Raw genomic sequence first — 15039 nt, forward strand, 5'->3', positions numbered from 1 at the left:
ATTAAGAATTCGGATTCGAAAGTTTTTTCGAGAGATTTTTATTTTTTGTTCGTTCTGCGGGACCTAAGTAAGTCAGAATGAAAACTGGGCGAGATTTTCTCACGTGTGTGGACGTGATCGTGCCGATTTTTGCGCAATATTTTCACACCGATACGGGACAAAACTGTGAAACAGCATCCTTTCGCACACTTGTTATCCATCAACCGTTAAGTCTGAGATTAATCCCAGTATGTTAAATTTATAATATTGGGTTTCCTTGTGATCTTATTTGAAATCCAGGTGCAGGCAGTTTTGCATCATAAATATCTGAATGAGAGTTTTGCTTGTTGCATGAGAAGTAAATTATGACATGACAATTTTTCTTGTTTGAAGTAAAAATTAACATTCATGTTTTCAACATCTGAAGCTTAAACTTCCCGTACATAACTTTGCAGCTTTTTCGAGAGCTTTGAAACAAATATGTCGTCTTGAATAATGAGGTTGTTAACTTGAAGAAGTTTGTGATGCAGACAGTAGTCAGCAACGGATTAATTTGCACACAAAAGAACACTTACGATCATTAGTGTCATAACTGATTGATGGAACGTGCATAACCCAATTATTCACTAAAAAACAATTAAGACTGAAAACGTGTTACAAAATTATGCACATTTCGCGCGAAATAAAATTTCCAAATATTTTTATTAATTGTGGGCACGTTTTAATTACGAGACACTTAAACACCGTTTAAATTACAACTTGTTTGAGTGTGGGTAAAAAATTGGCACATTATCTTGTTGTCTTTTATAATATTTGTTAATTAAGCTATTCACATGCGGCCACATTATATTTACAAGTTGACATTATAGTTTTATTAATAATCATATTTCGCCTTATAAAAGAAAGAGCTGAAACTTTTACGAGCGTTTAACTAAATTTTGTAATTTTACTTTTAAATGAACTTGGAGGAAATCGCGGCAGAAATGACACATTTCCAATTGTTAACATATAAAATGTTAATAAAGCGAATGTCAGCGGGCATTTAACGGTCATTTAACGATCGGACTAATAAGGTGTCGAAGTTGGGAGCTAGACAATGTAATAATGGCCACTTAAAGATTAACACCAGAAAAGTAGAGACATTTAACCTTGAAAAATTTGAGTCTGGACATTAATGTGGCAATAAAATGGCTCTAACGAGTGCCACCTTTCGGCGAATCGAGTCTAATTAGGCATGATTATGTCAAGAGTGATTGATTTGATGTGTAAAAATGTGTTGATTTCGGTCAGCCGGTCATTCCGCAAGGATAATAAGAGATCAAGGCTGGAACGTCCGAATTTGAGTTATTTTCGAGCTAAATTCGTGAAGTAATGATCCCATTTATCCATGTAAACCGGAGCGATCATATGGTCAATCCACGGTAAATCAATCCAATATGAAGCATTGTTTGATGGAAATGGCTATATAAATTACGAGGCCATTCCAGCGAAAGCGCTTGATATTCACACAGGTGTATATAGGGTCATTCATCACGCGTTTGCATCGTACCGTTTTTCCAATGTTCATTAAGAGGAGCGTTGTTAACAATAATTTTAATTGGTCCTGAAGAGCAGGATGGCCGTCGGTGTCAATTTCTTAATTGACAGAGCTGTTAGAATAATTGATATAAATCATTCAATCAAAGTAACGGCGAACGAATTATGATTGATTTTTGACAATTTCCGATGGAGGAGAAAATTAATTGAACGATTGACGGAGTTAATTCTTCTCGGCACCGGTTGTTGTATTATAGTCGGGATTAGATTCGCCTGCAGCGGAACTGTTTATTTATAAGACCGACAAGTTCGAGTGTGATTCAATGGTGATCAATATTTACCTGGAATCGGCTTCGGTGCTGAAATGATTAAAAATTCGGAAATTTTACCAAATTGTTTCTTGACCCAATGTCAGCCAGATTTATTCGTCTGGTTTATTAATTAAAATCGATGACTCGTCCATCAGCCCGACGTTTAGAATCCAACAAGTCCATAAATCAGTATTTAAAATACCACTTTGAGAAATACCGAAATAAATCACGGTATGAAAAAATTTTAGAAATCCCACTAATCGAATACCGGTTTTGCTACCACATTAACGATTTTTAACGCAACATAATAATCGTTTTAACTACCGTTTCGGTTTAATTGCATATTTGTCGAACGTCTTTCCGAACACTAGATGCAAATTCGGGCGGGTTTATTCCGAGGCAATATCCACGCCGGAACATTACCTGTGCCATAAAAAATCGACTTTTGAACAGAACAGGCGATCTGTATGCTGCAGGAATCCCAGATAGCTGAGATACAATCGGCCGGTGAGGGAATATATTCGCAGGAGGAACAATATATCGGCTTAATGTATAGTAAATGAGGCCTTGGCGCCCTCCGTGTTCCAACCGCCCCGGAATGTCAAAGGAGCTTCAGCTAAAAATTGTGAATATTCGATTTTTGCTCATTGGCCCCAATTCCTCCAAATCAGGGCAAACCAACGTCTAATTACACGTCTGGAGCTTGCAACTTAGTTGGCTCATAAAACTGAGAGATAATAAGGGAGGGAATGGTTGGCGCCGGGATCTCCCGACACCTGTCTGTTCATTCGGTGACAATGTGTACCTAGCTGAACTACCCCAAGTAGTCAAATTGCCAACTATAAACTGTTCCTCTCACCTTTCGTCTGCCGATGGAGAGTTTCTCAAACTTCGCATAACGAACTCGATGCAAATTTGCCGCCCTAATAAAGAAGCGGGGAAATCGTCTTAATAATAAAAATACGCGAAATATTCGTATAGTTTCATTCGGCGTGCTACTGCAGCAGTGCTGGCAAAGTTCCATTTCTGAGCTGCATCGGTAATGGCAGAAACGGTGATGCATTCGCAGATTGACGTCCTCCTTTCGGGACGACCATCACCCAGCGAAAATAATTTTTAATTTATGGAAAATGACAGCTGTCGGCCAAGACACGGGTGTTAATCATACGAAATGTGGCCAGCGACTCTCGTTCCTGATTTTCGTCAGATAATCTTCAAATTTATTGCGTCAATAGGAATAAAATTAAAATAGATACAAGTTGGAACACTCGGGATAACAAGCCATCTATCATCCGATTTTGTCGTCCTCTACCACATTGACGTTAATTTTTTTAATTTTAATTTATTTTTTGGCCACGAATTATTTATTGTCCGATTATTTTTCTCCAATTGATTGATTCATGCTAGCATCTTGCTTGAATAAATTTAAACGAGTGGTTTCGTGTTCAATAAACTTATCGTAACGAAATTAAAACGTCACCTATCTGCACTATTTATTAGGATAGGGAGGCCATTCTCGGTCTAAACTACTTTGATAATAATAAAATAACAATAGGAGTACATTAAATTTTCTAATTTATTTTATATTCTTACTTGTATCACTTTCCTGATAACGTTATTATATTTACTGTGATTTTGACAAGCAGCTAATTGATTTCTGGGGCTCTTAAAAATATTTCAAGACTCAATTAAGGACATTCAGTCGTAATCGTTTTAACACCATTTGCAATTTTTGTTTTAATTGTGTAGTTCAGCCTATTAAATGCCGGTATTTCTGTCAATTACTTCGGGTTAAAAATACCTCGTGAGTGTTATTGCAGCCCATTTCTTAGTCGCTGGAATTGTGGAAAAGTTGTTGATTGCAGGTGTGAATATGGATGTTGCCGCATCCGTTAATAAAAAGATTATTTTCTAATATTGGTCAGTTAAATGAAGCGTGTATTAATGTATAATTTTCCGCCCTGCGGTCGGCAGTTTTCCAGCCGATCGGTCTAATCGAGCTGTTAAAAATGAAATTGAAGTGGCACGTCCGAAGAAGAATATTTCGCATTAGAATAATCCTCGTCGTGCGTAATGTTGCGTGTTATGTCCTCGTCCCACGTGGACTTTTTACGAGAGACTCTCAGGCTGCGAGTAAGCAGTTGATGTTTATGAGCACATTCCACTAATAGTTCCACCGCTTTTACTCTGCTCTATAATTATAATAGAGCCACTCATAACAATCCGCGCTGCCTGTGTTACGTTATTGCATCTTGTGTCATTCTGATCCGTTTCATTAAATGGTCCCAGGTAGAAAACCCGCGGTTATTTTTAACGATCGCCGTTTATTTACCTTTAATTGGTAATAAGTGTAACAGGCGACTCCTAAATCGTCGCGATTAACATCCTGCGTCCTTTAATTAAAACAGTTTTTGCAATAAGCCCCTCGCCGATGGAAAATCTTTTTCGTTATTGCGTCCGACAGACCGTCACTCGGCGTCAGTTTAGGGGGCGGCTGAGTCCTCTCCTCTGACATGACATGTCCGAACAACTCCTGCCACGGACAGATAGATGAATCTGCAGGATCTTGTCAACGGAGTTCTGTCCCGTGTCTTCTTTCTGACGATGGACCCTAAGAGGGTTGAGGGGGGCACGCGTCACAACCACTCATATACTGACTTTTGACTGGTCTTTCTACGGTAGGGTAGGGAGGGTGGCACCACCAACAGGGCTTTCTGCAGCCCTTTGTAAACAGTGTGAATCTCGGGGTGCTCCTGTGAACGTCATGTGCCGGATTTCTCCAAAACACCGACGTTTTTTATGACAGCGAGAGCCGCTCATGGACTTAAAAGGTCTGATTTTTTACTCCAGTTGTACCTTGTCTTAATATTAGATTTTTAAAAAATTTTTGAAAGTACTAATATCAGTGTTACTTTCAAAAACACACAAAACATTTTACCAAAGGTTTGAGAAAACAGTTTCAAATCATTCTCAGGTTTCATTCCTTTATAACGTCTTAAGAGTGATGGACAGCTGCCAGTCGTGTGAAAGTCTGTGTATTGTGTTCATAGTTTTATTTTATAGGTAGGTGACTAAAAAGAAACAACTTAACCCATTTTACTTTGATAAATCTGACAACAAATGGGTAAATGGTGGGTCATTGTATCAAGTTTCAGTTTTGTTACGAAGAGAAATAAATTTAAACGCCACATAATTGAAATACTGCATACTTTACACAGATTATTATTTTCGACCAATTTAATTTGGTTTGTAGTTTTCTATAACCGAAAACATTTGTGTTTGCATTCCTGGGGCTGAGCTAATTTGAGCCCGAAACTGGCTGACAATAAAGTGTCATGTACTCAGTCAGCAAGCTTTTATTAGCCACAAGTTACAACTCCTTGGTTCTTAATATCTAATTAACACAAAGTTTTGCGGAATCGCTCGCTTCCTTTATTAATGCACATTCTCCTCCAGTTCTTAAAAATTTAACGTTCGCATAAATCCGTCAGTCTTGACTTAAATACGGAATATTTCCTGGCGTTACGCGACTGGTTTTTATAAAAATGTCCAGATCTGTGAATAGGGCGCCGTTTCCGTCCATCGGCGGCAATTAATCTGTCTCTGTCTAAAAGCAAAGTGTCGAAGCTCGTCATTAATCTCAGGATGTTAAAAAGATATTCACAGGTAAAAGTCTGGACGGCCGCGTTTTAATTGCTTTCGAGATTTTAATGATGTCAGCTGCGGTACAAAAGTGACGAAGGTTTTATGGATAAGTATCCCGTGTTGAGGGCGAAACAATAAGATTTATTGATGTACTCACGACAGACGGCCGATTTTCGAGTCAATTCCGATGAACGTTTTGAGTGGCATTTGCGAATTTAAGATTTTATTATGTGTGAGAAGCCGACGCGTGTATAAATGCAATATCCTCTGTCTGTTATTCTTATTCGGACATCCCAGAGATGTCTGGCCGCGTTCCGGAGTTTTCCACCACGGATTTTCAGCACAATAAAGCGGAATTCGAAAGGAAACTCCAGAGGTTAACGAATTATCCCAACAATTTCGGTTTGCTCGGAGTTGGTTTACAACATCGTAAGGAGATAAACAAATTAAATTATAGCAGCGCAATAAAAGTATCGGATTTGCTGCGAGATTACAGACACCGGCAACATTATCTGAGACAATTGAGTGTGCACTGCAGGTTTATGCTCCAGAGATAATATTTGCGTGTGTGACAGTTGCGTCTTTGGCTTGGAAATATGGTTTTTACAAATGGTCGTTTTGATCCTGGTGAGCGCCCGTAAAAGCTGATTTTACATCGACTTTATGCGTCGAGTCTTCTGTTGGTGGAGAATTCGTCCAACCCTTATCTCTTTTGACATCCGCTGGGGACATTTACGTCTAAACAGTTCATTGCATATGCAATGTTTTTCAAATGTCTATTTAAGCAGAAAAGTATTTGTCCTTTTAGATAGCAACATCCACAGGACATGTAAAGGAGTTGAAGGAACTGCGGTATATTAAACACGAGTAGAAGTTAGCAGGACGTTTATTGAAAATTTAAGGCCGCAGCGCGGTGGTTGTCTTTTTGGCATGTCGGAGCCGTCCGTTCGTCGAAATTTTTTTGCAGGATTATTAAAAACTAAATCAGAGGCGTCGCCAAACAAACTTCTAAACTTCTCATCTCATTAATCAATACGCTGGTGATTTATAAGAGCCACTAAATTACACGACCGAAAGATTCAGAACCATTTCGTGAAAGACATATGACCCCATTTGGAATTTAATATCAACTTTTGACAAATGTCGCCCAGATATCCGGTCATCGGCGAGTTAACTTTCCTCGCATTGGCACTCCTGAGGTGAAATTGGGGGATTGCGTAGATTTGTGAGTGAATTGGGTCACTCTTAATCATGGCAATAATTCACGTGTTAATTCTTAATTGGTAACACGTGGGTTTAACGGTGTAGGCGAGAGGTGCTCCATCATCACCGGGGAGTCCAGGTGATGGAAGACGGAGCGTTCCCACAGCCTCCTGCCGCCTCTAATAGATGGCACGCTGCTCTACCTGCCTCAAGTCAATCATCAGCTCAAGGGTGCGAATTCCTGCACTTGACCCCGCAACAATTAATAGCCGCCAAATGGAGGGGCATTGTTAAGATCGAAGGGCCGATCGAGCCACGTGAACTCACAATGCTATTGTAGTTATGTGAGGAAGGCAAAGGAAGCCACAGTGATGTAAGGAGAAGGCGGGCGGACAGCCCGCGCGTGCCGACCCTTTGACACCGAATCATTTGTCGGACCCCGGGGGTTCCACCACACTCACACACTACACTGCACTTGTAACTCAATCAGTCGGCCCAAACGCCAATTCCTGGTCCAATTAAACGGACATCATTAATAAGAATTGCTCCTCGAGCGACACTCCGCCACTGATGGACACTTCTCTTTTCTGCCTGATGTACAGGTGACACATTCGTCAGTCTGTCTCTTTTTAAGCTCTCCAGCATTGATCTGTCGGACAGCATGGGGTAGTGAGGGGTGCAGCGACGTCCAGGGGTGTATAAATGTCACTCGGACATCGCTGTCACTCTCGGAGACGTCTGGAGCGACAACTCTTGGACAGAGACGCTTGCTAACCTCGCTTACCAATCAATAAACGACACTGTCTGCCGTGAGTGAACAAAGCGACAATTTCTCATCATCTTCATTTATATCATGCCAGCGCACACTGGAAAACCCTCTTAGTCCTTCGATGAGGTCCCATTTTCACTCGCTTTTTCATCAATTAATTAATATGAAACTGCATACTATTTTAAATAAAGAAACGAATCAAATCCGTGTAAGTATACTGCAAGCAGTATTTTCAGAAATTTATAAAGGTTTATGCATTATTGAAAATGCTAATGATACTATTATTATCAGGAAGTTGATCCAGTTTTATTTTAATACTGTCGTTACAAACACATATAAACATGAAAGTCGTTGAGATGCAAACTTTTCATCGGCAGTATAATAAATTCTATCTAAAGAAACCATAAAATCTGTGCCAATATTAAAAGTACATATTCTGTTTTAAACTTTACGATCACTTCTTTGAATCACTTCTGTTGTGTGCTTATACATAGAAACACTTAACGAATCACAGGGGTAAATTACGGGAAGGAAAAAAGTGAATAAAGCATTACTTTTTACTTCTTTAATTGAAAAGACAGCTTCCCGAGGAGTTAAATGAAAACGAATTCAAAATTCAAAAATTCAAATTCGAGTATAAAAGCTGTATTCACTGGTGCAAATGTAAAATTAAAAGTAAAAACTGGAAAACTATATAGAATTCGAGGATGCATAGTTGCTAAAATTTGAATTTTGAAGACTTGAATTTCTAGTCAAGAGTCTAATTTTTGTACAGAACACAGAGCCTTAATTAAAAACACTTCTCATTTAAAAGCCAGATAGAATTCCATGAATTTTATCAAAGAGGGTGTTTTAAACCCAGAGTTAAAATTATTTAATTTTTTTTTAACTTGTTTTTAATCAAGAGTTTCGAAGACATAATTTTAAATCCAAAATTTGAATTTCTGAACATTTTGGATTTTTTTTTAAATTAATCTACAGTAGGATAAGGTTAGAACGAACACTCAAGAGACTTTAGAATTTGTTCGTTCTAACCGAGCGTCGTGTCTATGGGGTAATTCCCAACTTAAATGAAATAAATACACGAAATGAAGTAATAATCTATTTTATTAAGAAAAATACATAAATTTATTTACGTATTTTTGTTCCTACTACGCATTTTAGCTATTTTCGACGTATGTTCGAGTCGTAGATCGCTTTTTTGTCTGTTAAATGCGAGTGTTCGTTGCAAGCGAGGTTAGTTTGTGCGTTAAAACCGAAATATACTTTGTTATTATAACAAGATATGACTTTAAGACGGAATTCTCAATTCTGTTCCTTATGTCCGAGCACTTGTCATAAGCCAGATTCGTTATATCTGAGTTTTACTGTATTTTTTACTTTACACGAACAGTGGAAAACATAATAAAACTTTTATGCAACAACAAACTCGAAAATAAAGAATGCAAAACGAGAAAAATAACATAAAGAACAGAACATATTTGAGTGAAGCGGCACATTTTCAACACTTTGTTGAATGAAGGTGAACAACTTACGATATTTAGTATTTACAATGATGTGTTCAGTATTTTAACAGTGTATTTCTGTAAATTTGTCACCAATTGTAACATTTTATGCAAAGTGGGTCGCCGGCCCTCGAAGAAATATTTATTTCAAAGAGCTGTGACAAAGTTTGCATTCTTTATCATGTTTGATTTATTCGTGTTAGTAATTCGAGTGTTTTTTGTTCCAGGTAAGCATCTTTGGTGTCGTAGTCCCCATGTCGTGCCAGTGCCATCTGCGTGGCGTTAGTCCGTCTCTGGAATTTTCTTGCCGTCTCGGCTGCAAAGTTCATAAGCGGTCAGTGCGTGTTTTATCGGTGTGATTTATGCCCGAATTGTTTCAATAAAGCTTCGACATGGCCGTCGAGGGGCGTTCGGGCCGAGCCGGCTCACCTTTGCTCTGCATGAGTGTCCGTCCGGGCTGTGGCGTAGAGCGCCCTTTAGATTTATAGACGTAGCCCGAGTGACATCGCGGGTTCTGTGCGCGTTTAATTATAATACTTTATTGCCCAATAAATCTACCGGTCCTCCGTCCCCCCACCTGCCCTCTTTGAAGGATAGCGTTCAATTCTACAGACCCCGACATATTTTATGACCGAATTATGCATTATTCTCCGGCCCCGGAGTTTCCTTTTCTTTATCTCCCTTTATGCCGACGTCCTCGCCTACCCTCTCTCGCTCTGTTTTCGAATGTTTTGTGGTACTACGGAGACGAATTAAATAAAATTGAATCATTCCTGAAATGAGAACAATACGCGCTGAGGCGTCCGGAGGATCGCACGGACTAACTAACGGAAAGGACTGTAATTGCACGGAAACTAGGGCCCAACTTTCGCACCGACACGCATTTGTCCGTCAGCTCGCCACTCTTGCTTCAACACGAACAGGGGAACACCCTGTATGTGGTCAATTTTTGCGGCTCGCGTATAATTAGGCGTCGTTTGACGGGCTTTTATCCGTTCGTCTTTGGCAAGCGTGTGATAAACCCGTTGAATTATTTCCGTCTGACGCTTTCAGCCACTCTAAACCGCTATGATATATGCGGTATTTCATTGAATCAAATAAATTGTGTCAGAGTCGGAGTGTTTATGAGTTGTGTATGTCATAAGGCCGTTCGTCCCGACCAAATATAGAGGTCGGCGCTGCAAAACCGCCACCACCACCAACGGTTCGGTTCCAACTTTGATTTGACTAATATACAATCGGACAGGAATATTATTTTGTCGAGGATGTCGATCTATATTTTGATCCACGCAGATGTGGGCATATTGAACATAAACCGCAAACCATCATCATGGCCATTAAATTTTATACGCGTTTAGATTTATGGGCAGAAAATTAAGCTTTTGTATAAAATTATGCCGGGAGTGAAGAGGGCATATCCTCGAACCGCGTGTTTTTCTCCTATTATTTTCTTTGGAGATGACCCGACGACCAAGTTATGTCTGTCGCAAATTCGCTTGAAAGATTTACGGCATTTATTACGTTCAGATTCGTCGGCTGAAATAAATTTCATCACAAATAGACTTTGAGTGGAGCAGCAGCCTTTGTATAAATCGTCGATGGAGGTTGACAAGTGGTGTTAAAATTATTTGTCCTGTTGGCACTAGACGTTACACAACGTCTACTAATAGTGCTTCCAGTTTAATAATTGATCCCCCTCTAGACATTTAGTACTGACATGACATATTGCAGGCAGGTGCCGGCCGCCTCTGTTGTCACTCACTGCCGAATCCATCTCTGGATCTTAAATTGCCATCAGCAAAGAGCCGAATACAAAGCACTTTGCCAAAGATCAAACTTAACACGAACTGGCCGAACCTGTGCAACCAACTCAAAAAGTCAAAATTAAGTGAATGAGAAGGTAAAGAAACATAAACACAACACAAAAAAATGCTAAACTATGAAAATAGGGAAATGTTTAGGTATTATTTTTCAAAGTTTTCGTTTTCTTTCTTCAAAATTTTATTTTTTATTTTATTTACGCAGTCATGTAGCTATTTTTGTATCGGTTCGTTTGTATGCATAATTGCGTCGCTAATTATAAATGTTTCGATATTTCAAAAATGATACTTAGTGTGAATAGTAACAAGGATTTTTATGGCAAGTGCTGCGTTAGTTTTATTAATCAGCTGTCACTTCTTGGAACCAATTTGATGCGAAGCAATAGTGTTACGAAATAAAAAATCGAGCTTTGTCTCGAAGTCCAAATTTTTTGAGTTTGGCAAGGCTTTCGAGGTATTGTTAGCCCTTTAATTGTTCTGTCAGTGCCAAAATTCGTACATGCTAGAATGAAAATTGGAACGTCTATGGTTTGGTCATTCCAAGCATTAGGTACCAATGCAAGACAGTGATTTGAGACATGGACGTATTTCACTTCCAGTACTATTTACGACCGACGTGTTTATTTGTGCGTTCTTTAATCCTTGTAATTTTGTTAAGACACTCGGCCCAAATTAATTCTAATTAAAATACTTTTACTCGGGCCTCACGTAATGATAAATCAATGTCTTGTTCGTTTTTGATCTGTTTTGAGTCCCTTGGTTTTTTATTTTTGGGATTTGTAAATGAGTTTGAAGCATTTTTGAGCCGCTTACGGTGGTTTTGAGCGTTGGAATAATAATTCGGCGTGCTGATTCTCACGGCGCGTACGCTCGTACATAAATAATGTTATTATCTGGATCTGGCTTAAGAAAATTTTCTCGCGGTAGCGACGTGTCGCGGATTTATAGTGTGTTTATTGTGGTCTTAATTCGATTATAGTATGGTAATTGCACCAATTACGGTTTGGTTTGGTAGTGTTGTTTCACGCTGTAATTACACATTTAGATTTACAATGTGTGCTCGTTTAACGTCACACTTAACATACCGTGCAGTGTGGAAGCTGCCCCAAGTCTGCCGAAAGGTCACAGTCCTGGTGCAGCGCACGAAAAATCCACAAGCGCTATGCATCGGTCGTCCATTGTATGTGTGCCAACTATTGTATTTCAGGTGAAATATGGTGACCGGCCTCGACCAGGAATGTTAATATTGTGTTACTGGAAGAATGGCTCGCGGCTCTCGATGCGAATTAAAAATGCAAATTACTTGATATGTTAATTCCGCTCAAGTGTTAACACTTCATTACTGCGTCGATTTAATCCGGAAGCCGCTGCAGGAATGCCATCGGGTTAAGTTGGCAGGGCTTTCAGCACCTGCCCGTCATTCCGTCAAGCGGCGTCTGGACCACATGCTCGCATACGCCGAGTAAAAAATCACAAAACGCTTTCTGAAACTCGCTGAAACGTCTGAAAGTGGCTCTAACGCGCCGCCAGAAAGCAATAAATTTCCAAGACATGTAGCAAATACATAATCAGCACAGTAGCGTCGGTGGTGCCGGGCCTAAATTAATTCGAATCACGTTAACGAACGTTAGTAAATTAGAGGAGAGAGGTTTGCCTGCCTGGGCCCTTCATTGTGCCGAGCTTAGCTGTGGTCAGCACTGACAGCCCCAGTTCTGCAATGCACAAACCCTGTGCTCTCACGTGATTTACGTCTTAACCTCGTTTTATATAATGTCAGCAGGACACGACGAAATGTGAATGTGCCTTAATTTATCGCCGACAATGACGATTTTCATACCAAACACTGGCTCTTTATGACCCCGACGCCCACTGAAAGAAGCCCGAAATAAACTCCCAAAGCACCACTAAGTCGAACTTTCGACCAAAGAATCCAAAGATAACGAAAAGTAGTTTTCTTAATCTCTTCAAATTTTGCACTAGAATAAGTTACTAATCAAGAAAACAACGAATTCAATTAAAAAATAGTTCGTAATTACTGACTTATTCGATTTTTGGATTTTTATTGAATTTGAACTTCGATGTTCAAAATTATGTTCAACTTAAAAAAAATTGTAAAAAAATTTTTTTACGAAAAAGCTTTTATTTAAAAGATGCACTAGAAAGTAAAAAATAATGTTTTTCTATCCGAGAAGAATTTTTTTTTGCTTACAAATTAGGATTTTAAATTTTTTAACAGATTAAGTAAGTAAGCAGATTAAATAAGTATGCAAAATTTCAATTCATTGGGACAACGGGAACGCTTTCAAATTTGGCTTCAAAAATCTGAAACAGACAGACAGCCAACAAAGCAAGTTAAATAAAAGTTTTTAATAAAGTGAATAACGTACGCATTTTGGATCATAATTCTTGGACCTTGGAAGATTTTTCCTTTTAACTAATTTTTGTTTGTTTGTACAGTTAGGTGAAAAAGGAATGTAACAGGTCTTAACAGTTCTTGTGTGTGATGCCTGTTAATGAATTTTCAGAAGTAATCAGGAATGGGTGTCCTTTTGTTGTATGTATTTATAAGTGGCAGTATTTCCCTGTTAATTTTGTTTGTTTGGGTCGTGTGTAACGTGTCTGTCCGTGAGTCACCGTGGTGTTAAAATAAATAATTATTGCGTCTCGTGCGATTCGGCCTAGGTTGGATCCGGGCCCATTTATTAATTAGGTGAAGTTTATGTCCGTGATCCGGTCAAACGTTTGACAGTGACGTATGGAGTCGAGATAGATGGATGGTCCCATGATAACACATAATTACAATAAATCAATGGTAAGTGGGCAGGTGGACAGGCAACAAAGGTGCTTTGGACATTTGTGTAGGACCACGAAACGACCTCTGCGTATGTATATTATATGTTGTTATTGACTTAGGACGGCTCCCACTTAAATGACACACGATGATGGAACGGACTCAGAAATGGGTGGTCTGGGACTCCTGCTTTTCTGAAATACGTCCGCCTTAATTAGGATGGCCGTCGCGAGATGTCGCCGCAAATAACGGGTGGTGCACCGGTAGTAGAGCGTATTTAACTTTGTAAGTGGTGTTGCCATTTTATTGCCAAACGTTTATGGCTAATAAATATGAGCGTCTGTTTGTTGTTCATTATTTGTTGTGATTTATTCCCTATTAGACATCAGAGAAGCAGCGGCTGCAGATCTCTGTACATAATAAGAGTGCTCAGTGTAAATAACGTACCAACTGATCTTCTTGGCCGACGTTTAGAGCGGCTTTATTGTACTTTATGGATTGTAAATATGCTGCACAGATAATTGTTAGCATCTGTTGTGCTTTGACTGGGCAAACATTTGGATTCCCTAATGGAATTTTATTAAATAACTAACGTCAAAGTAGGCTGCGGAATGTTTACGGGAAGTACGGACCCGACTACCGTAAATTACGCCGTAAACCAATGACTTTACAACTATTTGGAAAAAATATTGGGCCAGGTATTACCTTCATAAACAAGCTTCATTATTCCGCACAATAGCTCGAAATTAGCAAACAGCGATTTATTTTCTGTTAAATTACAATGCGTTTGCATTTTTCGCGAAACTGCAATGCTGAGACGTAGGAAACAGGGACGAGTTAAAAAGGAATATCAATTTTAATTTGTACACTTTATTACACTGGAATTTTACGATCATTAGTTAGTGGATATTAATCACAAATGTCTACTCCCATAATAGTGCGACCATCGCATAATATTCCTTCTGTGTATTGATTCGTTCTTTAACAGTTGATTCACGTAAGACTGGCTAATAAAAACCTTGCGTCACGTAAAATACAAAAATTTGAGCAACTAGTTTAGTTACAGGGACAAATGGTGTATAAGCTTAATCGAATCCTTCGTATGGGTGCAATTAGAACTCGATAGATTTTCTCATGAGAAATGCAGCGTGTGTATAATTGCGCTTGGACCCCTTTATTCACCCTTTCAATCTCGTCTGTCAAGACTAATTCAACTTAATGCGTAATTATGTAGAGATACTTTTCAGTTGTACTGTTTGTATCGCCGGTTTGTGTTTCGAGCCGGAAAATCATCCGGGAAATTAAGGTAATAATGACGTGTCGTTTTCCCAGGAGCATAAAGATAGTCCGTCAAATGTCAAAAGGAGGGACCGTTGAGTCATGCATGGAATCAATGGCGATTACAAATTCGATTGACAGATTTATGTCCACTGACACACTTGGTTATATTGCATGGCAATATTATAACAACACAGCAACC

General features: G+C 39.1%; 1 protein-coding gene across 3 annotated transcripts in view; it reads left to right on the forward strand.

Moving 5' to 3' along the window:
* Positions 1-15039, forward strand: part of tio (tiptop) — an 89148-nt gene that overhangs the window by 61960 nt on the left and 12149 nt on the right. Inside the window, exon 2 of one of the 3 annotated variants that reach the window (XM_015983145.2) lies at positions 9176-9282. Coding sequence is in view for 1 of the 2 variants with exons in the window: in XM_008199402.3 (XP_008197624.2) it covers positions 4645-4657 (13 nt within the window). In the remaining variant the exon portion in view is untranslated. 3 annotated transcript variants of the gene reach the window in all.

This window comes from Tribolium castaneum, chromosome 2, assembly GCF_031307605.1.
Source record: "Tribolium castaneum strain GA2 chromosome 2, icTriCast1.1, whole genome shotgun sequence".
Lineage (NCBI taxonomy): Eukaryota > Metazoa > Arthropoda > Insecta > Coleoptera > Tenebrionidae > Tribolium > Tribolium castaneum.